This window comes from Camelina sativa, chromosome 8 (assembly GCF_000633955.1).
Source record: "Camelina sativa cultivar DH55 chromosome 8, Cs, whole genome shotgun sequence".
Classification (NCBI taxonomy): Eukaryota; Viridiplantae; Streptophyta; class Magnoliopsida; order Brassicales; family Brassicaceae; genus Camelina; species Camelina sativa.
The window spans coordinates 17,676,195-17,694,887 of record NC_025692.1 but is presented as its reverse complement, the minus strand read 5'-3'; the positions used below and the strand labels follow the sequence as shown (position 1 = coordinate 17,694,887).

General features: G+C 38.3%; 1 protein-coding gene across 1 annotated transcript; it reads right to left on the bottom strand.

Annotated features, from left to right (window-relative positions):
* LOC104709647 (probable protein phosphatase 2C 54) lies at positions 68-1,168 on the bottom strand. Its single transcript, XM_010426222.2, has 2 exons — positions 934-1,168; positions 68-582 (listed from the first exon to the last, which is right to left on the bottom strand). The coding sequence occupies exons 1-2, from the start codon at positions 1,070-1,072 to the stop codon at positions 83-85; spliced, it is 639 nt and encodes a 212-aa protein (XP_010424524.1). The 5' UTR covers positions 1,073-1,168; the 3' UTR covers positions 68-82.

Below are 18,693 nucleotides of genomic sequence, written 5' to 3'. Positions count from 1 at the left end.
AAAAAAAAAAAAAAAAAAAAACTAAATAACACAGAAAATCATGCACAAACTAATGCAAAATAAATGATTTAATTTAATGAATTTAAATGCAAGAAAACACTACCTTGTGATGATGAATATGGCATAGAGGCAAAGCTACACCGCCTTGAGAGTAAAGAACCACCCTTGCACCGCCACGGCACAGAACAATCACCTCCTCTTTTCCGACAATCGTAACCAACGCTTCTGCCGCGGTTGTCCCCACTGTCCCCACCGTTTCCGAAAAACACGATCTCATAACTTTATTCCAGTCCGCCGCCGCCCCACAGCCGTAGCATGCTTTGACCTCCTCCTTCACAAGCCGACGCAGCCTGTCCTCGAAGAATTTAGCGAGCCTAAGACCGTCAAAAATTCCGAAGATGTCATAAGACGGAATCTCGTCAACAACGGTGGAAACAGCGGTTGTCATAGCTCTCTGCCGTCCCATGACTGAGACTACTCCGTGGACGGCGTTTGTTCTGCCGTCTTTATCGTTGATTGCCACGTCAGCCATAAGTGCATCGACTAAAACTTGTGTTCCTCCTCCTGATGTCCCAACATCCCCTAAATATGTTGAAGATCATTTATTTGTCAAAAAACGTACAATATAACATTCTTCACCCAAAATGTTTTTGCTTTAATCTGATTATTTCGGGTTTGATAATATTAGATTGCTACTTTTAGAATTTGTTCTTATGTTATAAGTTATTAACCAAGAAAAATAATAAGTCTTACGTTCAATAAAAATATTCTTTAATATTACAAGATTACATTTTAGTTCTTATGTCAAGATAATGATAAAAAAAAAAGAACAAAAAACAGTTTTGTGCTAGATTAGATTCAAACACTCTTGTTAATTTCGAAAAGAAGCAAAACTATATAAGGACTATCATAACTAGTAATTAAGATACGTACCGTCGTCTTCGATTTTTGGTAATTTCACAGGTCTGTCCTCGCCGCCAACGGTACATCCCGGATCAGCAACTCTTACTCTCTTATTCTCGCTGCAGTCGCCATCTTCGGTGAGTATTGGTGGAGTGATGTCCGATTTCATGATATTTTGACTTCTCTAAAGCCTTTCGCAGACTAACACACCCGTTGAGGTGGGCAAAAAGTGATTTATATACCTAACACATGCTTATGTATATATATACTCACATATTTTGTCGTGTCTTTTTCTTTTGTTATTTATAATGAAACAAAATGAAAAAAAAAATGTAATTAATGACGGTCTAGAGATAGCCACTTCGGATACGTTTTTTCATGGAACAAGAAAAGTACTTCAAAATAGAAACCGTAATCTAGACATCTTGGTAGACCGCATTGTTTGTGATTATGTGGCTATTTATATTTGTTTGCTTTCTTTTTCGTCTACTAGTCAAGTGGTCTGTACACTTCGTTAACCCAAACATGTCGAGTCCAGCAAAGGGTCGGTGAGAACATTGAAGACTTGGCCTAATCAGGCTAATAAAACTCTTGTAGTCTATTATATATTTTTGTTATAATTTTCAAAATACTAGGTTTATTATTATATTCCATGACAATCAGAACCCTTTTTTTTGGTTCTTTTTCACCATGCTTAAGTAGTTAAATATACATATAGATAACTATTAAAAAAGTGAGAAAATATATCTCCTAATAATAATTCGGAAGTACAATTATGAAATACTCTTACTAAAAGTAGTTAATTACAATAAAATCAAATCTATATTATATAAAATTAACTTTTTTCTTTTTTCTTTCCTTCATATCATCATCCACCTAATCAATATTTTTTTTGTTTATGCATAAAAAATATTATTTTAAATATTCATTAATTGATTATCTATTATTTACAATTAATAATAGTCAAAATAAATAAAAAACGAATTAAATAAAATTAATCATATTTTAAAATAGTATGAAAATAATATAATTGTTTTTAGCAAATAATAAAATTAATAACTATATACAAATGAAATAAGTAAAATAAATAAAAAATTTAAATTAGTAAAAATAATAATATAAATTCGTTTTAGTAATAATGTTATTATTCAAATTATAACCAAAAATGATCACATTCTAAAATTTAGAATGTGTTAATAAGTTTTAGAATGGAAGTAAGATTTTAATGCATGGTGGAGTTAAAAACAATTTATGTAATTGTATTTATAAAAATCTAAACAGAAAAATAAAACTGAAGTGAAACATTAGTTTCTAAGAAACATATACTACAAAGATTTATTATTAAATTTCACTTATAAAAAGTAAAAAATTAATAACATAACTCAACTTAAAAGTTTTAGTATAAAATAAAGATATTATAAGGATCACACTTTTTTTTAGAAAACTATGAAAAAAAACTTTGAAAAAAAAAATCCATCTATAAAAAGTAATTAATGGTCAAAAAATATAGAAAAAATGATATGTAAGCCGTTACAAAAAGTGACATGTGATTTGTGTAGTATATCTCATAAGATATAATATCAACTGGAGCTACAATTTTAATATATATATATATATATATATAAAACAAGCTCGAGACTTCATCAATTTTATCAAATGATTTTAACCCAAAATATTGGCAAAACAACATATTTAAAGTACAATATATTTTTTTTTAGAAGAAGAAGCTGAGGTTGCATCACAAAATTAACATTTGCAAATAACATATGTGGTTTTAGAAAAATATGTAAATTGACTTAGTGACGGGATATTGTAACACCCGCAAACCAATTTTTGGAATTTTTGTTAGGGTGTCGGTCGACATCGTTTGCGGACGGTTCGATCATATCGATTTTAATCGTCTGGTTTGCGTGGTTCGTTTAGGGGAAGCCCTAAACTCAAGTTTAAAAGGGGCACTCGACTTATTTCGTTCTTTTAGCCGTTTTTGACAGAGAAACAGAGAGAAGAAGGAGAAAACGTTTTTGAGAGAGATTTGTGAGATGCTTGGCTGTTCTTGGGAGATATGAGGCTAGGAGGGTGTTAGAAGTTTGCTAGGAGGGTTGGATTCGTTGTTGTTGGTCAGAATCTTCTTGCAAAGAGGTGATTGCATGACCATGGCTGATCTAAGCCTGAGATTTCCTTTGTCTTGGTTGTTTGTTGTTGTTTGTGGTGTTTTTCTTGCTTGTTATGGTTGCTATAGGGTTCCCACAGATTCATATGGATATAGGTTTGAGTATTGGGCGGATTGAAGGAGATAGGAAGCGAGATTCGACTCTCGGCTTCGAGCGGATCGCGGTTGTAGAGTAAGTGTCGATCGACACCGGGTAGGTGTCGGTTGACACGAGGGATCAGCATCGATCGACACTGTGGGGTAGTGTCGGTCGACACCTCCCTTCCAGTGAAGACGATACTTCGTTCCTGGTTTGTATGTCTTGTTTGTTGATTGTGTTTGACATTGATATCTCAGTTGCTTGTGTGTATAGCCCAGTAGATGGGAGGATTGCCTCATTGAGTGTTTATTAAATACTCATGCATCTCAATTTGTGTTTGCGGTGCAGGTAAAGGCAAAGTGTGATCGTGGAATCAAGGCGATGAGGAGGAGGATGATCTAGGGTCTCGTTTGTGTGTTGTTGGTTATGAGATGTTGGAACCTTGGATAGAGTTATGCTAGATTTCTGGTTAGAATGGTTAGGAATGATATGGTATTAATGATATGTTGGTTTTGTATTGTTGGTATGTTTCCGCTGTGCATATTGGTTGTTGTTGGTTTACTGTTGAATTGTGGTTTGGTTGGTTTAATTAAGTAGTATGGGATGCTTAATTATATATTATATTATTAAAAAAAAACGGGTTGGGTTGTTTCAGTTTGGTATCAGAGCCCTTACGGTTCTAGGATGGTTAAGTTGATGGTTTAGAGAGGTTTAGGGATTTAATTTGTTTAATTGATTTCTATGTTGTTTGATGCATGATGTTATATGATGGAATTGATTATGAGTAGTTAGTCAATTTGTTTCTGGTATGGAGTCCTAGTATCATCCTATTTGAGCCTTCAAGGAGATTCCACGGTAAGATGTGTGTTTTGTGTGCGGTTTTGAGTTGTGTACTTAGCCTTCTGTTCTGGGTAGTGCAGATGGTTAGAGGTGGTGCTGTTGCTGGTCGTGGACTCGAACGTGGTCGTGGACGCGGACGTTGTCGTGGACGTGGACGTGGTCGTGGTAGGGGCAGAGGCCCAACGGCTAGTGATACCGTGGATCAGAGTGTGACAGCTGAGGGTGTTGGTGAGTCGCAGGGCTTCGAGGAGGGGCCCATAAGTGTGGCCGGTGGAAGTGTCGATGGGACCGTAGGTGCTGAGGGTGTCGGTGTGGGCGGTGTCAGTGTCGGGGTGGCTGGTGATGCTAGGGTTCCGGGTGCGGGATTCCCAGCAGGTGGAGCCCCGAGGGAGGTGTTGATTTTGCGGGCTTGTTGACACAACTGTTGGCGCGGATACCGGGAGTGGTACCGGCACAAGCACAGGTAGTACCGCCAATGGCGGCGTGGGTGCAGCAGCTAGTGGCTGCGGATGTAGGAGTTCATTCTCGTTATGTCAGTATGCTGAGGGAGATGAACTACATCGATACTGAGTGGTTTTCGGGTGGTACTGATCATACTGTTGCAGATGCGTGGAGGATGGGAGTGGAACGTAACTTCCAGTTTCTTAGATGTCCTGAGGAGTTTTGGGTGGACATAGGGGTCCACAACCTGATTGGTGATGCTCAGTTATGGTAGAGATCAGTGGCTGCTAGGAGAGTGCAGAGGGAGATGTCTTGGGCTGACTTCGTGGAGGAGTTCAACCGCAAGTATTTTCCTAGGTAGGCATTAGACTGGTTGGAGGTGCAGTTCCTACATTTATCTCAGGGGACTCGGTCGGTACAGGAACTGGACTTGGGGTTTAGTCGGCTTCTGATGTATGGTGGTCGGGCGATGGAGTCTGAGGTTGCTCAGATCAGGAGGTTCATGAGGGAGCTTCATGAGGACTTGAGGGTCCACTACAGAGGGAGGAGTTACGCCACGAGGGCAGAGCTAGTGGAGACCAGAGCTAATATAGAGGATGACTTGAGGTCAAAGGTAGAGGTGCTTAGCCCGACAGTTCGGGCAGAGGAGACGCCAGAAACGATCGTTCCTGTCAAAGGCAGCAAGCCAGCGCAGGGACAGAAGAGGAAGCTAGAAGACATGTCAGGTATGCAACAAGGCGGGCGAGGGTGTTTCAGATGTGGAAGCAGGGATCACAGGTTGGCAGACTGTCCCAAGAAAGGGTCAACTGTCCCAAGAAAGGTGACCTGCAGGAGTGTCGTCGATTGTGTTATCATTGTGGGGAGGAGGGGCATCTCAGGCCTTTCTGTCCTAAGTGAAAGTAGATGATCGAGGTTGTGGCGCAGCCGAAGGGAGGACCGGGTGCCCAACCCGGCATTTAGTTTTAGCTTTTAGTTCTCTTTCTTTCGTTTATGTATTTTCGTTTGGAGTTGTAAACGATTATTGCATTTGAGGTTTTAATAAATGGAGTTCTTTGGATTTGTGATTTGTGGATCTCATGGAAAGGAATTCGCTCGGGAGTTCTATAAATGGAAATTTTCCATAAATAAAAGTTTCTAAAATAGAAAGTATTAAAGGAGTTAGAGCTTTGCTATTTATGGAAAGTGACGTTGCAAAAAGGAAAATAGAAAGTTTCTAAAAATAGAAAGTTTATGAAATGTTGGAACTTGTCTATTTTTGGAAAGGGTGTGTGTGAGCACCAAAGTGTTTGAGATGTTTTGGAGTGAGGCATGGGGGTGGCCAAGGCAGGGGTGATATTAAGGGAGAGTATATGGTGTTGGTAGGACATGGAGATGTTCTACGCGGATCACGGGGGTTGTACTGATTAGAGAAATGATTATAGACGTTATGACCTTTTGCTATAGGGACGGGGGGTCCTGAACAACTTATGAGGAGATGGGAGTTCTCCTGAGGGGACGAGGGGTTCCCTAGATACCAATAGCTCGAGGGACTGCGGTCCTGAGGGTGGCAGAGGAGATGGGAGTTCTCCTGAGGAGATGGGGGTTATCCTGGTACCAAGATCCCGAGAGTGACGACCTGAGGGTGAGACGGTATGACTCGAAGACGGGGGGTCTGAGAGTGAGATCGGTATGGTTGAAGGTTGCGACCTAAGAGCAGGTGAGTTGGTGGCAAAAGTTTCAAGGACGTGGAGATAAGCAGTGTGACCGGATGCAGATTAAGGAGATTGATGGGGGTTCAATCTCATATTTCCTGTTGTGATCAGATGCAGATTTAGGAGATTGATGGGGTTCAATCTCAGATTTTCTGCTGTGATCGGATGCGGTTTTAGGAGATTGATGGAGGTTCAATCTCGGATTTCCTGTTGTGATCGAATATGGATCTCGGGGTTGATGGGGGTTCATCCTCGGGGTTTCTGTGTGTTAACCGGAAGGGTCATGTTTATGCTGGCTGGGGGGCAGAGTTGTGATGATTAAGAGAGTATGGTTGGGTTGACCGGTGGGGTTTGTTTGGTGCTGACCAGTGGGATCAGGGTTATATAGACCGCTGGGTCACGTGGATGTGCGGACTGTTGCTGCAGTTGCACGAGAAGCCTTGGTTGGCGGTGTTCAGTCCGGTCGGAAGATGTGCGGGCTGTGGTGAAGATTGCACGAGGGTCCTTGGTGGATGGACGGTGTTACGGGATTCGAGGACGAATCCTTGTTGGTGGAGGAGAATTGTAACACCCGCAAACCAATTTTTGGAATTTTTGTTAGGGTGTCGGTCGACACCATTTGCGAACGGTTTGATCGGTTCGATTTTAATCGTCCGGTTTGCGTGGTTGGTTTAGGGGAAGCCCTAAACTCGAGTTTAAAAGGGGAACTCGACTTATTTCGTTCTTTTAGCCGTTTTTTATAGAAAAACAGAGAGAAGAAGGAGAAAACATTTTTGAGAGAGATTTGTGAGATCCTTGGCTGTTCTTGGGAGATTTAAGGCTATAAGGGTGTTAGAAGCTTGCTAGGAGGGTTGGATTCGTTGTTGTTGGTCAGAATCTTCCTGTAAAGAGGTGAGTGCATGACCATGGCTGATCTAAGCCTGAGATTTCCTTTGTCTTGCTTTTTTGTTGTTGTGTGTGATGTTTTTCTTGCTTGTTATGGTTGCTATAGGGTTCCCACGGATTCATATGGCTTTGGGTTGAGTATTGGGAGGATTGGAGGAGATAGGAAGCGAGATTCGACTCTCGGCTTCGAGTAGATCATGGTTGCAGAGTCAGTGTCGATCGACACCAGGTGGATGTTGGTCGACACCAAAGATCAGCATCGATCGACACTATGGGGTATTGTCGGTCGACACTTGGCTGGTTCCAGTGAAGACGATAATTGGTTCCTGGTTTGTATGTCTTGTTTGTTGATTGTGTTTGACATTGGTAGCTCAGTTGCTTGTGCGTATAGTCCAGTAGATGGGAGGATTGCCTCACCGAGTGTTTATTAAATACTCATGCATCTCAATTTGTGTTTGCGGTGCAGGTAAAGGCAAAGTGTGATCGTGGAATCGAGGCGATGAGGAGGAGGATGATCTAGGGTCTCGTTTGTGTGTTGTTGGTTATGATATTGATGTTGGAACCTTGGATAGAGTTATGTTAGGTTGCTGGTTAGAATGGTTAGGAATGATATGGTATTAATGATATGTTGGTTTTGTATTGTTGGTATGTTTCCGCTGTCCATATTGGTTGTTGTTGGTTTACTGTTGAATTGTGGTTTAGTTAGTTTAATTAAGTAGTATGGGATACTTAATTATATATTATATTATTTATAAAAAAACGGGTCGGATTGTTTCATTTCTTGGTTTAAACGTTTTATCATTTAGACATTTTTGACTTGGTCGGAAATTGTATAATGGCAGATGATGCACTTGGAAAACCCCATTACAACGACATAGCACTAAAACTGTTCATGAAACCTTGTATATTTGCATGTATTGTGTGTTATCAATATGTTTAAATAGTTTCTCTAATTAGATTAACAAGCCACATTCAATGTTAGAAGTTTTAAAAAAATGTTTTTATGAGATATAAATATGAAATGAAATCTTCTAAAGAGATTGTCGACGATATTGTTTGCTCTTTGAGTAAATTTTTTAAATCATTTTTTGATAAATTTGCCATAAAAACATTATACGTCTAATATGAATATTACAAAATAAATATTGTAAGAGTCCATCAACTTATTCTTAACTCTAATAAAATACGTCGAGTATCAAAAATATTTATTCTTTTGTTATTCTTGTAAAAAAATGATCTAAAAATCTACAAAATATCCACACTTGATTGAGAAAATATCTCTCTCTTTTCCATTGATTCACTAGTCTACGTCGAAAAGTTCAAATGAGTAAAGCATTTATAATTATATAAGGTTTATAGAAAGAAACAAAAAAGAACATCATATGCCTGCGAATGGAGGTCCGTCCACTAACAGACACATCTTACGAGTGAAACGACACACGTCTGTTTCATAACTTGCATGCATATTTGTTCGTCAACTTGCATATGTTTCAAAAAAGCTCAAATTGAAAGAAAAAATGCAAAGAAAGAAACGGCGACAACAATGCTTAGTTTTATGAAACGGATAGGTACAAGATTTTAAAATTTCTCTTTTTAAGGACTGTTGAATAGTTGGAATATATTTGAGCAGGATAATGATCCACTAAAAAATCCAAAATGGGTTTCCATAATGTTCGTTGGTTAACTTATGCGACTATTATATAAGCACTTCTTTTTTTTTAAACAGCTAAGCACCAAAATTACAAAAATATAAATTTAAAATATCAGGAAAGAGCTCCAAAATTAATTTCAATTATCAGGAAATAGCTCTTAAAATGAATTTAAAGTATATTTTCTAAACTATGTATTACATTTTCCTTTTGTTAAATGAAAATAAACATTTCACTGAGTTAAAAAAGAAAAAGTAAAATTTTCAACCAAAACTTTTTAGAAGAAAAACAGAATTGTTGTTGTCCTTCGGGTAAACCTATCAAGTAAGGGATAGAAAAAAAAAAAAAAAAATGTACCGGACCACTTTTCTGATTAAGCATGGTATCGTTCGCATTATCCAATCGGTAGAACGGTTTAGCCGTAAAATAAACAAAAGTTCTAATAACATATTGGAGTTCAATTTTACCAAAAGTCTAATATTGGACTTTTCACAGAATTGAATTCATAAATTTCAGCAATCGAAAAAGTTGAATAGAATTCACGTGCCTCTATAGAATTGGTTCATTAGACTGACCCGGTCCGGTTCATCGTAACACCAAAAGTTTCGATCACATGACGTTTGTATAGTAACGGTCACTTAAACCGTTCATTGTTCATAATGACAGAACCACGTCACATTTCCTCCCCAAAGGGGTTTTCTTACCGCAAGTAATTTTTTTTTGGTTCTTTATTAAGAAAAGGTGCTTTTTAATTTATTGATCGAAAGATAGACATTGTCAGGATGAACAGATTCAGTTAACTAAATGGGAATGAATAAACAAGAAGAATTAAATAGTGTATTCTGTCTTGAGCACCGCTTCTAACTATACTTATACGCCGCTTCGTTATATTGGCGAAGGATGTGTTTGTACTCAATCCAGCACAACATGATGTTCACACCATTCTGGATTCGTCGATCTTTCGTTGACGAAATGAGGGTTTTAAAACCACCCTTGAAGCATTCTTATCAATATGCCATATGGCTCAAGTATTAAATATCTTTTCGTGCTTTCAATGAAAACGGGATGGATAGAGATAGAGAGATCGATCCATCAATGATCAAACTTATCGACAAACAACATTCGCAATCTCTTCAGCACCATTCACATGTCGGGCACGGACGCTTATGCTAATGGTCTTTGCTATTGGTTTCACATCCGAAGCATAGACTACGTAATTCTTTTGTTGTAACTTCCAGATTTAAAATCAGCTCATTTTCAATACTTTAAACTCTCAATGTTGTATTATTTATTGTACAAACGTTTCTTTGGTTAACAAATTTTATATTCATACAAGAAAAACGTTACATATCAAACACCCTCAGCATAAGCTAAACATCATCACGTCGGCAGTCAGAGACAAGAAAGCTCTATTCCGTTCATCTTGAAAACAACCAAACACACCATACTGGATCCTTAATAACTTATTGACACAATTACATAAATTACATTACTCCATTAGTGACGACATTTACTTACCAATAAAAAAAATATTTTCCAATTACACTCAAATCCATTAATGACATGTCTAATAACCCAATTCATACTATCTTCTCTACCGATTGCGAGATATATTCCGTGTCTAAGTTTGGAACCATATGTGAAACGTTTCAAGGAAGTAAAAATCAAGAGTATACATGTTGTGTAGACATGTAGCATGTCAATTTGCTATGTAATATCTCAAAATACCTAAGGGACAATTGTATTTTGTATACCTTTATTTGACCTTGAATGCAATAGTAGACCCGTATTCGATATTTGAGAAACATAATCACTAAGGGTAATGAAATTACAGTTGACTCCCTTACGATCAAACAAAAAACACAAGCCAAAATGACAGATGTAACCCGGAGAAGTATGCGATAGATTTCTTTAAGGTCGATTACAAATTAACGTCAACTAGAAGACATAACAATTTGTCTACTCCTTAATTATAGTTTAAATTTTAATTAAAAAATTTTAAAAAAATAATTTGATAAACCTATTGACCAAATAATAACCACATAGACTTTTTGCATTGAAATAAAATAAATTTACCTATAAACGAGTCAAATTAAGGGAGAAAAGGCAGACTAGGTTAAAATTATTTGATTTAGGGTTTGCTTAAGTAAACTTCTTTGTCGACTTTGTGGTTGACTTTGTTATGCCATCAACTATTAATATTATATTAATACCGATAATTTAACCAAACCGATAGTTGAACCTAACCGAATGCGTACCGATTTCTTGATGTTAACCTAACCGGATAATTTAATGATATATATACTTCTTTCTGTAAGTCAACCCTAGTTTTTATGTGATCTCTCTCTCTCCAAAATTTCTATCTCAAAAATTCCGATATTGTTGTTCTCGGAAATCCAAATTGTATTCTCATCATTTCTCGTCTTCGAAGCTCAAGGACATCTCAGATAAGTATTTCTTGATTTATCGTCGGCGATTTGCTTTTGTAACGCTTTAGCTAATTTTGTTCGAAAATATATATGTTCTCATCGTTTTTTGTTCATTTTTCACACAGATATGGGGTTACACAGCTACACTCAGCCATCTTCTAGTTCTTTGCAAGTATGGAGTGAAGGTCCACCCGAAGTAAACTTTCTTGGCCTGACAATTGGAATTCCTGACAAATGTTTCTGCGGAAGGGAAACCATTATGAAATGTTCCACCACAGCTGACAATCCTGGAAGGATTTTCTTTGGATGCAATAACCATGAGTTTGTTAGATTGTCTGGTGGTTTATTTGTTTGGTATAATTATTATTTGAGTATAGATAATATTCTTATGGTATATTTATTTCTATGGTATAGGATGGATAGGACCATATTATGAAATGGTGGGATGAGACTATTATGCAAGAAGTTCAAGCAATGAGAGGTGGACTTGCTGACCAAAGGGATTCTATTACAGCCATCCAGGAAAATGAGGAAATGCTATGGGTTCAGCAGGAGCTAGACAAGGTGAAAGATCAGATGAAGGAATTACGTCTGTCAGTTCATCGTGTACATGGGGTGGTCGAGAATGTCATAATCGCCGGTATAATCCTCATTGTTGTATTAATCTCTTTGGTTTCGTAGATCTTTCAATTAAGTTCTAAAATCTGTGAACCTTTCTTTATCGTATTTGTTTGTTTGAATGGCGTATTTATGTCTGTAATCTGTGAACTTGCTTCAATTTCTGTATTATTTGGACGACTTCGTTGACTTCAATAGTAGACTTCTTTCGTTTGGTGAAAAAAAACAAACTAGAAATCTCTACAGTAGACTTCTACCGTTTAGATATTGTCAAAAAATTAAGATTATGAAGTCTAAAAAAACCGTTGTGAAGTCTGCTCGTTAATGATTTACGACGCGACAGTTTGCGTTATTAATTAATTATATGTAACTGTTCATTGCAACCACTTCGTCTTGTATATATAACCCAAAGCCTTGGGCCTTGTGATTATTTTAAAACTGCAACCAAAAAAATTATCAGTAAATCATTTCTTTTCTCCTAAAAAATAGTACGTAGTTCAACTTCACGAGAGAGAATTGGTGATTGAAAGTCTTTCAGTTTCATTGGAACAGTCAATATAAATCATCACACCCACAAGGAATTGGAGACTGTTCACGGTTCGGTAATAATAGAAACTTTCTCTATATCACTTTGTTTTATTTAACTTATAAGTGTATAATTCTATCACTGTTGGGTAATTATTAGAAAGTTTCTATTCAACTTCACTTCACGCTTATAAAGTGAACATATACCATAGAAACTCGTTCATCGAAGTTAACGATGTATTAATTTGGTTGATTAGATAGATTTGCAATTTAAAGTACGTTTCAGTTTCCCAGGAAGAAGTCTTCTTGATAAGTCTTTAGCATAAACAGTACAAATATTAATTTGATTTGATAGATTTGCAGACGGTTCAGTGGCCCGTGGAGAAGTCTGCCAGATAAGTCGTCAACATCATCATTACAAGGTATAAATTGATTTGAAATTAGTTGGCGGTAATATATATATGTTTAATTTACCGATAAGCGGGAATTCGTTTACCGATAAGCGGGATCTGGTTTTAATCGGGTTCTTTATAATTTTTCGGTACTGTTTTGAATAAAACGGATTTGGTTTTGTAAAACTGGGATTATTATAATTATTATAATTTTATACAACTTAAAAACCGAGATAACAATAATTGTTATCTCTAACTCCGTCTTGCTCATTTTCTTGTCAACTTTCCTCTTCCGCTTATCTATTTTGCTTATCACTAACGGTTCATTTTCCCATTTCTTTTTGTGTTAAAGTTAAATCTCTATCTTTCGGATTGTCTTTTTGCTTACTTCACTTAACGTTTTTGTACCAGATCTCGCCGAACTCTGTATTCTTCAACCCTGCTGCTTCATCTTCGCCGCAACGTCTTCGCCGCCGTTTCATATTCGATTAAACTGAAGGTTAACTTCTTTTTTAATTCGATTTTAGACTTCTTTTTCAATTCTATTGTAGACTAATCGTATTTGTCTTCTTCTATCTTAATCTCTCGTATTCTAATTCCCCGCCAAACCTAATCTTATTTTGCAGAATGGAGGAGGCAAACAATCTAAAATTTCCTCGGTGGTTTTTCACGAAGGGTGAGGAGTCGTTCTCGTGCAAAAGCATCGGCTATTACAGCAACGATACGAAGCTGTTTGATGAACTGTACAAAGCTCTCCAACCGGATGAATGGGATGAGATTCGTAACTCTCGATTGGGTGTCTTCTTACAGTTCAACTGTCTCCAATTCGAATAGGCTTCCAGACTGGTTCACTATATGCTCAGCTTTCAGCTAGTCTGCAACAAAAAGTACGAGATATGGAGTCTGGTTGGGTCTAACCCATTAAGATTTTCTTTGAATGAGTTTGAAGCCATCACTGGACTTAACTGTGAAGATGTCGAGTCCTTGGAGAAACCACAGGTTGATGTTACAGACGAGATGGAAGAGTTTTGGGCGAAGCTTGGAGTCAGTTTAGACATTGGTCCGAGTATTAAGCAACTCGTCGCAGCATGTAAGAACGCTTACGACTGGGATAGAGAATATCGTATTAGGTTAGGTTATTTAGCCTTCTATGCTGGGTTTATAGAAGCTAGAAAACCCTCAACGCCCACCCATCTATATATGGCTAGGCTAGTCATGGATTTAGATGCATTTCTTGATTATCCATGGGGAAGAGTTACTTTCAAGAACCTCATCCATTTTGTGAAGGAGAATGACATTAACAAGAGTTACACCATAGACGGATTTGTTGAACCTCTACAGATTTGGGTATACGAATCTATGCCGGACTTTGGTAAGGAATTTGGTGATCTGTTGCCTAATAAACCAACTCCACCGTTTCTTGCTTACCGCGGTTCCCGCGGTAGAAAATATGTCAAAGAGGGCATTCTAAGACAGGTATGCATATCAGTCTATCTACTATCTTAGATTTGTCTATTAGCAACACTGTTAGTGTTAGATTTGAACAACTATATTGTTTTATATCAATTGTAGACTCGTTTCAATCACTTCAAGACCATTGGTGGCATGATTAGCCCTGTTTGGGAAGAGGATGAAGCAGATGACAAAATTGATAACATTTTGAAAGCATTGAATGGGGATTTTGGTCCATGGAAGTGGGGGAGAGGCTTGTGGGAGACGGATGGTATTCATGAATCCAACAATGCGAAGGTGAAGGTGGAGGAAAAGGGTGAGAAGAAGAGAGCCGATACATTTGATGAACCAAGTGGGAAGAGGCACTGTCCAGGTACTTCAACTGCCTTGGACTTCAATATCTTCGATTCTATTAAAGATGAGCTCGGCATATGGGGAGCGGCTCTGCTTCAAGAGATTAAGGATGGATTTAGCAGTTGCGATTTGAGGTTTGACATGCTGAATGAGAAGATTGAAAGCATTGCTTTGGATCTTACCAAAATTAAGGGAGTTGTAACTGGTAAGTCAAATGCATATACCAAACCAAATGAACAGAAGGCTCATGAAGCTACTGGGAAGAATGAAGAGCCTGTCACTCAAAAAAACGGATATGGTTAGTTCTGAACACTTGCAAATTCCTACTACGATCCCTCACAAACACAATACCAGGTATAAGGCGAAGAAAAAATAGACTTCCAGGAGTTGTCAACTTCGCAGACAAAATAACAAGTGTATCAAGTAGACTTCATTATGTGAAGTAGACTTCTTTAATCGTGTTGTCTTTGTTTGTTTTATTCGAGACTTTTAAACATATGTTGCGATTTTAGCATTATTTGTTTTCATCAATGATCATGTAACTTTTAAATCGGAATTTTCAGAACATGCTAGGTCAATCTCAGACCCTGGTCCCTTCTCCATCTGTTACTCGTACGGATAGGAAGGTGCCAAAGGGGGTCAGCTCTGAATCATCTGACACTGATTTAGACCCACCTTAGTTCCTTTGCACAGAAATTCCAACAGCAGCGGACTTGACTGCCAGAGCTAAGAAGCAAAAACCACAAGTTGAAGCGGCTATGATTGCAGCACATGGCAAGGCTGAAAGGGTTAAGAGATTGGCGTCAAGTCAGCGATCTCCATTCGTTGGTGATAACACAGCCAAGACTATCATGGGTTGTAAGTCAGCTACGTCAGCATACAATCCTTTTGATAAAGCAGACAAGAAGATGAAGAAGGTTTTGTTTGACTTCTTAAAGAAGGATCCGTAAGTCTACTACCTTTTATGTTATGTTTCAAAAATTCTACGTTTCGAGACTCTAGTAACTTATATGTTTCTAAACCATTCTTCACCCGCAGGACGTACAAGAACAAGGTTCCAGACAAATCCCGTTGCTGTCTTTGGTGGTACGAACTGTAGACAAGAACAGTGTGGCTACGAGATTCGGTAAGTCTATTAGAAAACTTCTTGTAAGATTTATGTTGACAGTCTTCACTATTATTTAACTTCGTTTTTAAATTCATGTTATTATCCAACACATGGATGCGGGTTTGAATCTATTGAGACATCGATACACACAACAGCCTGAGAGGTTTAAATTGAGTAGATTTGTCTTCCTAGACGCTATGTTCACTCATCTGTGGACATCAAAGTAGTTTTATTTTGTCAAATCTGAGCCGCATGCTAATGGATCTGGAAAACTTCTGTCGGTCGGTGCTTTCAGCTACCACGCAGGTGAGTATCCACCGTATGCTCAGTCTAACAAACAGTGCGGTTTGGAAGTGGACGACTTATACGCGCCGTTAAACGTCAAATCGACGCATTGGGTTGCTATGTGGATATCGATTCCAATGAGACACATCATGGTCTGGGACAGCATTCCCAGTGTCACAAACGATGATGAATTTGCGTCTGCTGTTGAGCCGATAGTTGTGATGGTCCCGTATGTGCTGCGGGAGTTAGCCAGCCATGAACACAAACAAATTTATTCGTACGAAAATTTCACCCATGAGCGTGTCACAAAGGAAGTGCCTCTAAATATGAAGCCAAGTGACTGTGGTGTTTTTACATTGAAGTACATAGAATGTCATGCACTCGGACTATCGTTTCCTTCTACTTTGTCTGACGCAAACATCACATGGATAAGGGAGAAGCTGGCTTGTGACTTATTTCACGAGATTGAGTGTCGTGGACCAAATGAGCAGAACTACGCCGAAGACTTTGGGCTCTATGATCCTCCCCCAATTCGGGACTAACTAAGAACTTTGTTTCCATAATTTAAAGTCTTTTTAATTATGTATGTCTTATGTATGACTTACTAGGATGATGTTTTATTTATGTTGGGGGATCTTGATATTTTGTGGGTGGGATCTTTCTTGTTTAACTCTGATGATGGGCGGTATCTTGATATTTTTTGTGGGATCCTCCTTATTAACTCTAATGTACCCAGATTATTGTTCTTGTTGTCTAGTAGTTTTATGTGGGATAGAAATAGGTATTCATTAGGCATAATAACATGAAAAATAAAAATAGGTATCCATTAGGCATAGTGACATGAAAAATATAATTATGAGTTTGTTTTTGTGGTTATTACATTAGGTAAAAATAAAATAGAAATAGAGTTTGTATGATGCTACTAGTCGTTGAAATGGACATGAAGTTTGCCCCAATCAATAGGAGGAGGAACCACACACCGTTTGACATCGCCCGCCGCAACCTCTTTCATCTCCGCTAACCTCTTGTGCTCTGCCTCGAAGTCGACAAGTTGTTGACCAACTCAGAGTTCACTAGACCATTAACAACTTGTTTATTCATTGCTCTTATAGATTCTTTAAGTACCTTGATTTCTTCTTTCTGCCGACAAATCTCATCCCTCGATTCCAATAAGCTCCGCTTTTGCCAGCCACGTGATGGTTCTTCGTCTGACCAATGGGAAAAGCCATGAACAGTACATCTGAAGAAATTTCTTCCTGGATTTGGACCAGGTATTTGTATTTGTGAATTTGTATCAGAATCTGACCCTGAAATCTAACTCATCATTCTCTATCTGATGCTATTTCATGAAGAAGAGAAGAAAATGGAATCCCCTTAGGAGAAAATAGATAATGTCGACTTGAACACGTGGAATATATCCAAAAATATTACAAAGACAAATTAATGCTACGAAAATTCCAGTTGACTTCACGATGAAGGTAACTTCTACTCTCCGTCTTCAGCAACATGAACAAATACTATTAGTATAACTGACGATATCAGCCACAAAACATTAAAAACAATGAAGTGAATGTTACTCACACAATGAGGTCGAGTATGTCCAGGCTGCCTGCATTTTGAACAAGCATATGACTTTTGTGTCTTTCTCGGCTTGGTCCCCATTTTAATTGATAGTTCTAGCCATGTAAGCCAATGAGACTTCTTTTGCCTACCAGGCTTCCGCTTCGGTACTGGAGATATACATCGGATATATGGCCCAATCGGAGCGTGCTCGACATTGGGCATGATGTTAGCCGCGTACGACGCATATACATAATCTTTTCTATAGTAAGCGTCGACCACGGTAGACATATGCCATCCAGCTGACTTGGCAGCCTTAATTGCATGTGAACATGGTATTTTCTCAACACCAAACACCCTGCATGAACAAGATTTTGCTTCTAAGTCAACCAAACAGTCATGTTGCCCACCACGAACGTGGAAACGCCAACCATCAATGCGTTCGACCACCATCATATCTGCGTAATGCTCCCTTACGGCCAATAACAACTCAACACCCCGACTAAAAGTGGTTGTCAGACTTAGTGCATCCTCTCGTCTTTTCCAATACCACCTACCTAACTTTTTCGTAATAAACTCAATGAGATATGTGATGGGATAACTTTTGGCTTTCTTTAGCATGGAGTTGATAGATTCCGCAATGTTGCTAGTCTTGATGTTGTATCTATCTCCTGGACAGTAAACTCGAGACCATAAAGATGGATCTGCCTCATTCAAGTACGCTGCAAGAGCCGGATTTACGTTAGTGAGCGAAGCCATGTAGTGGTTATAATCATCATGCGTATGCGCATATGCTGCCCTTTTCACCAAGTACATCAGTTGCTTCCCATTGAAATTAGAAATTATGTTTTGTTGAAGATGGTAATAACATATCCCTCTTGTTGCCCATGGGATAACATCGCGACATGCTTTAGCTATTGAACTGTGCCTATCTGAAACTACTACCAAAGGATATTCATTCGAGATACACTCAGTTAATTTGGTGAAAAACCAATCCCATGAAGCATCACACTCCGAGTCGACAATTCCAAAAGCAAACGGAAATATCTAAAAGTTGCCAACCTGTGCACAAGCGACTAACAGTACACCTTCATACTTGCCAGTGAGATGGGTCCCATCAACCATAATAACTCGCCTCACGTAATTGAAACCACGGATTGAAGCATCGAAAGATATGAAAAGATACTTAAACCTATGCTCGTCATCAACAACAAGGTCAACGACACTTCCCAGGTTTGACTGCTCTATTTTCCGAAGACAATAAGGCAACTTCGCTTATCCGGATTCAGCGCTTCCTCTCACATATTCTTGC

What these genes read in the sequence shown, in the direction of transcription:
- LOC104709647 (XM_010426222.2), bottom strand. Translation starts at nt 1,072, where the DNA reads ATGAAATCGGACATCACTCCACCAATACTCACCGAAGATGGCGACTGC. An exon ending in ACCAAAAATCGAAGACGACG is followed by an intron (nt 583 to 933) that starts GTACGTATCTTA and finishes CAACATATTTAG; the next exon opens with GGGATGTTGGGACATCAGGA.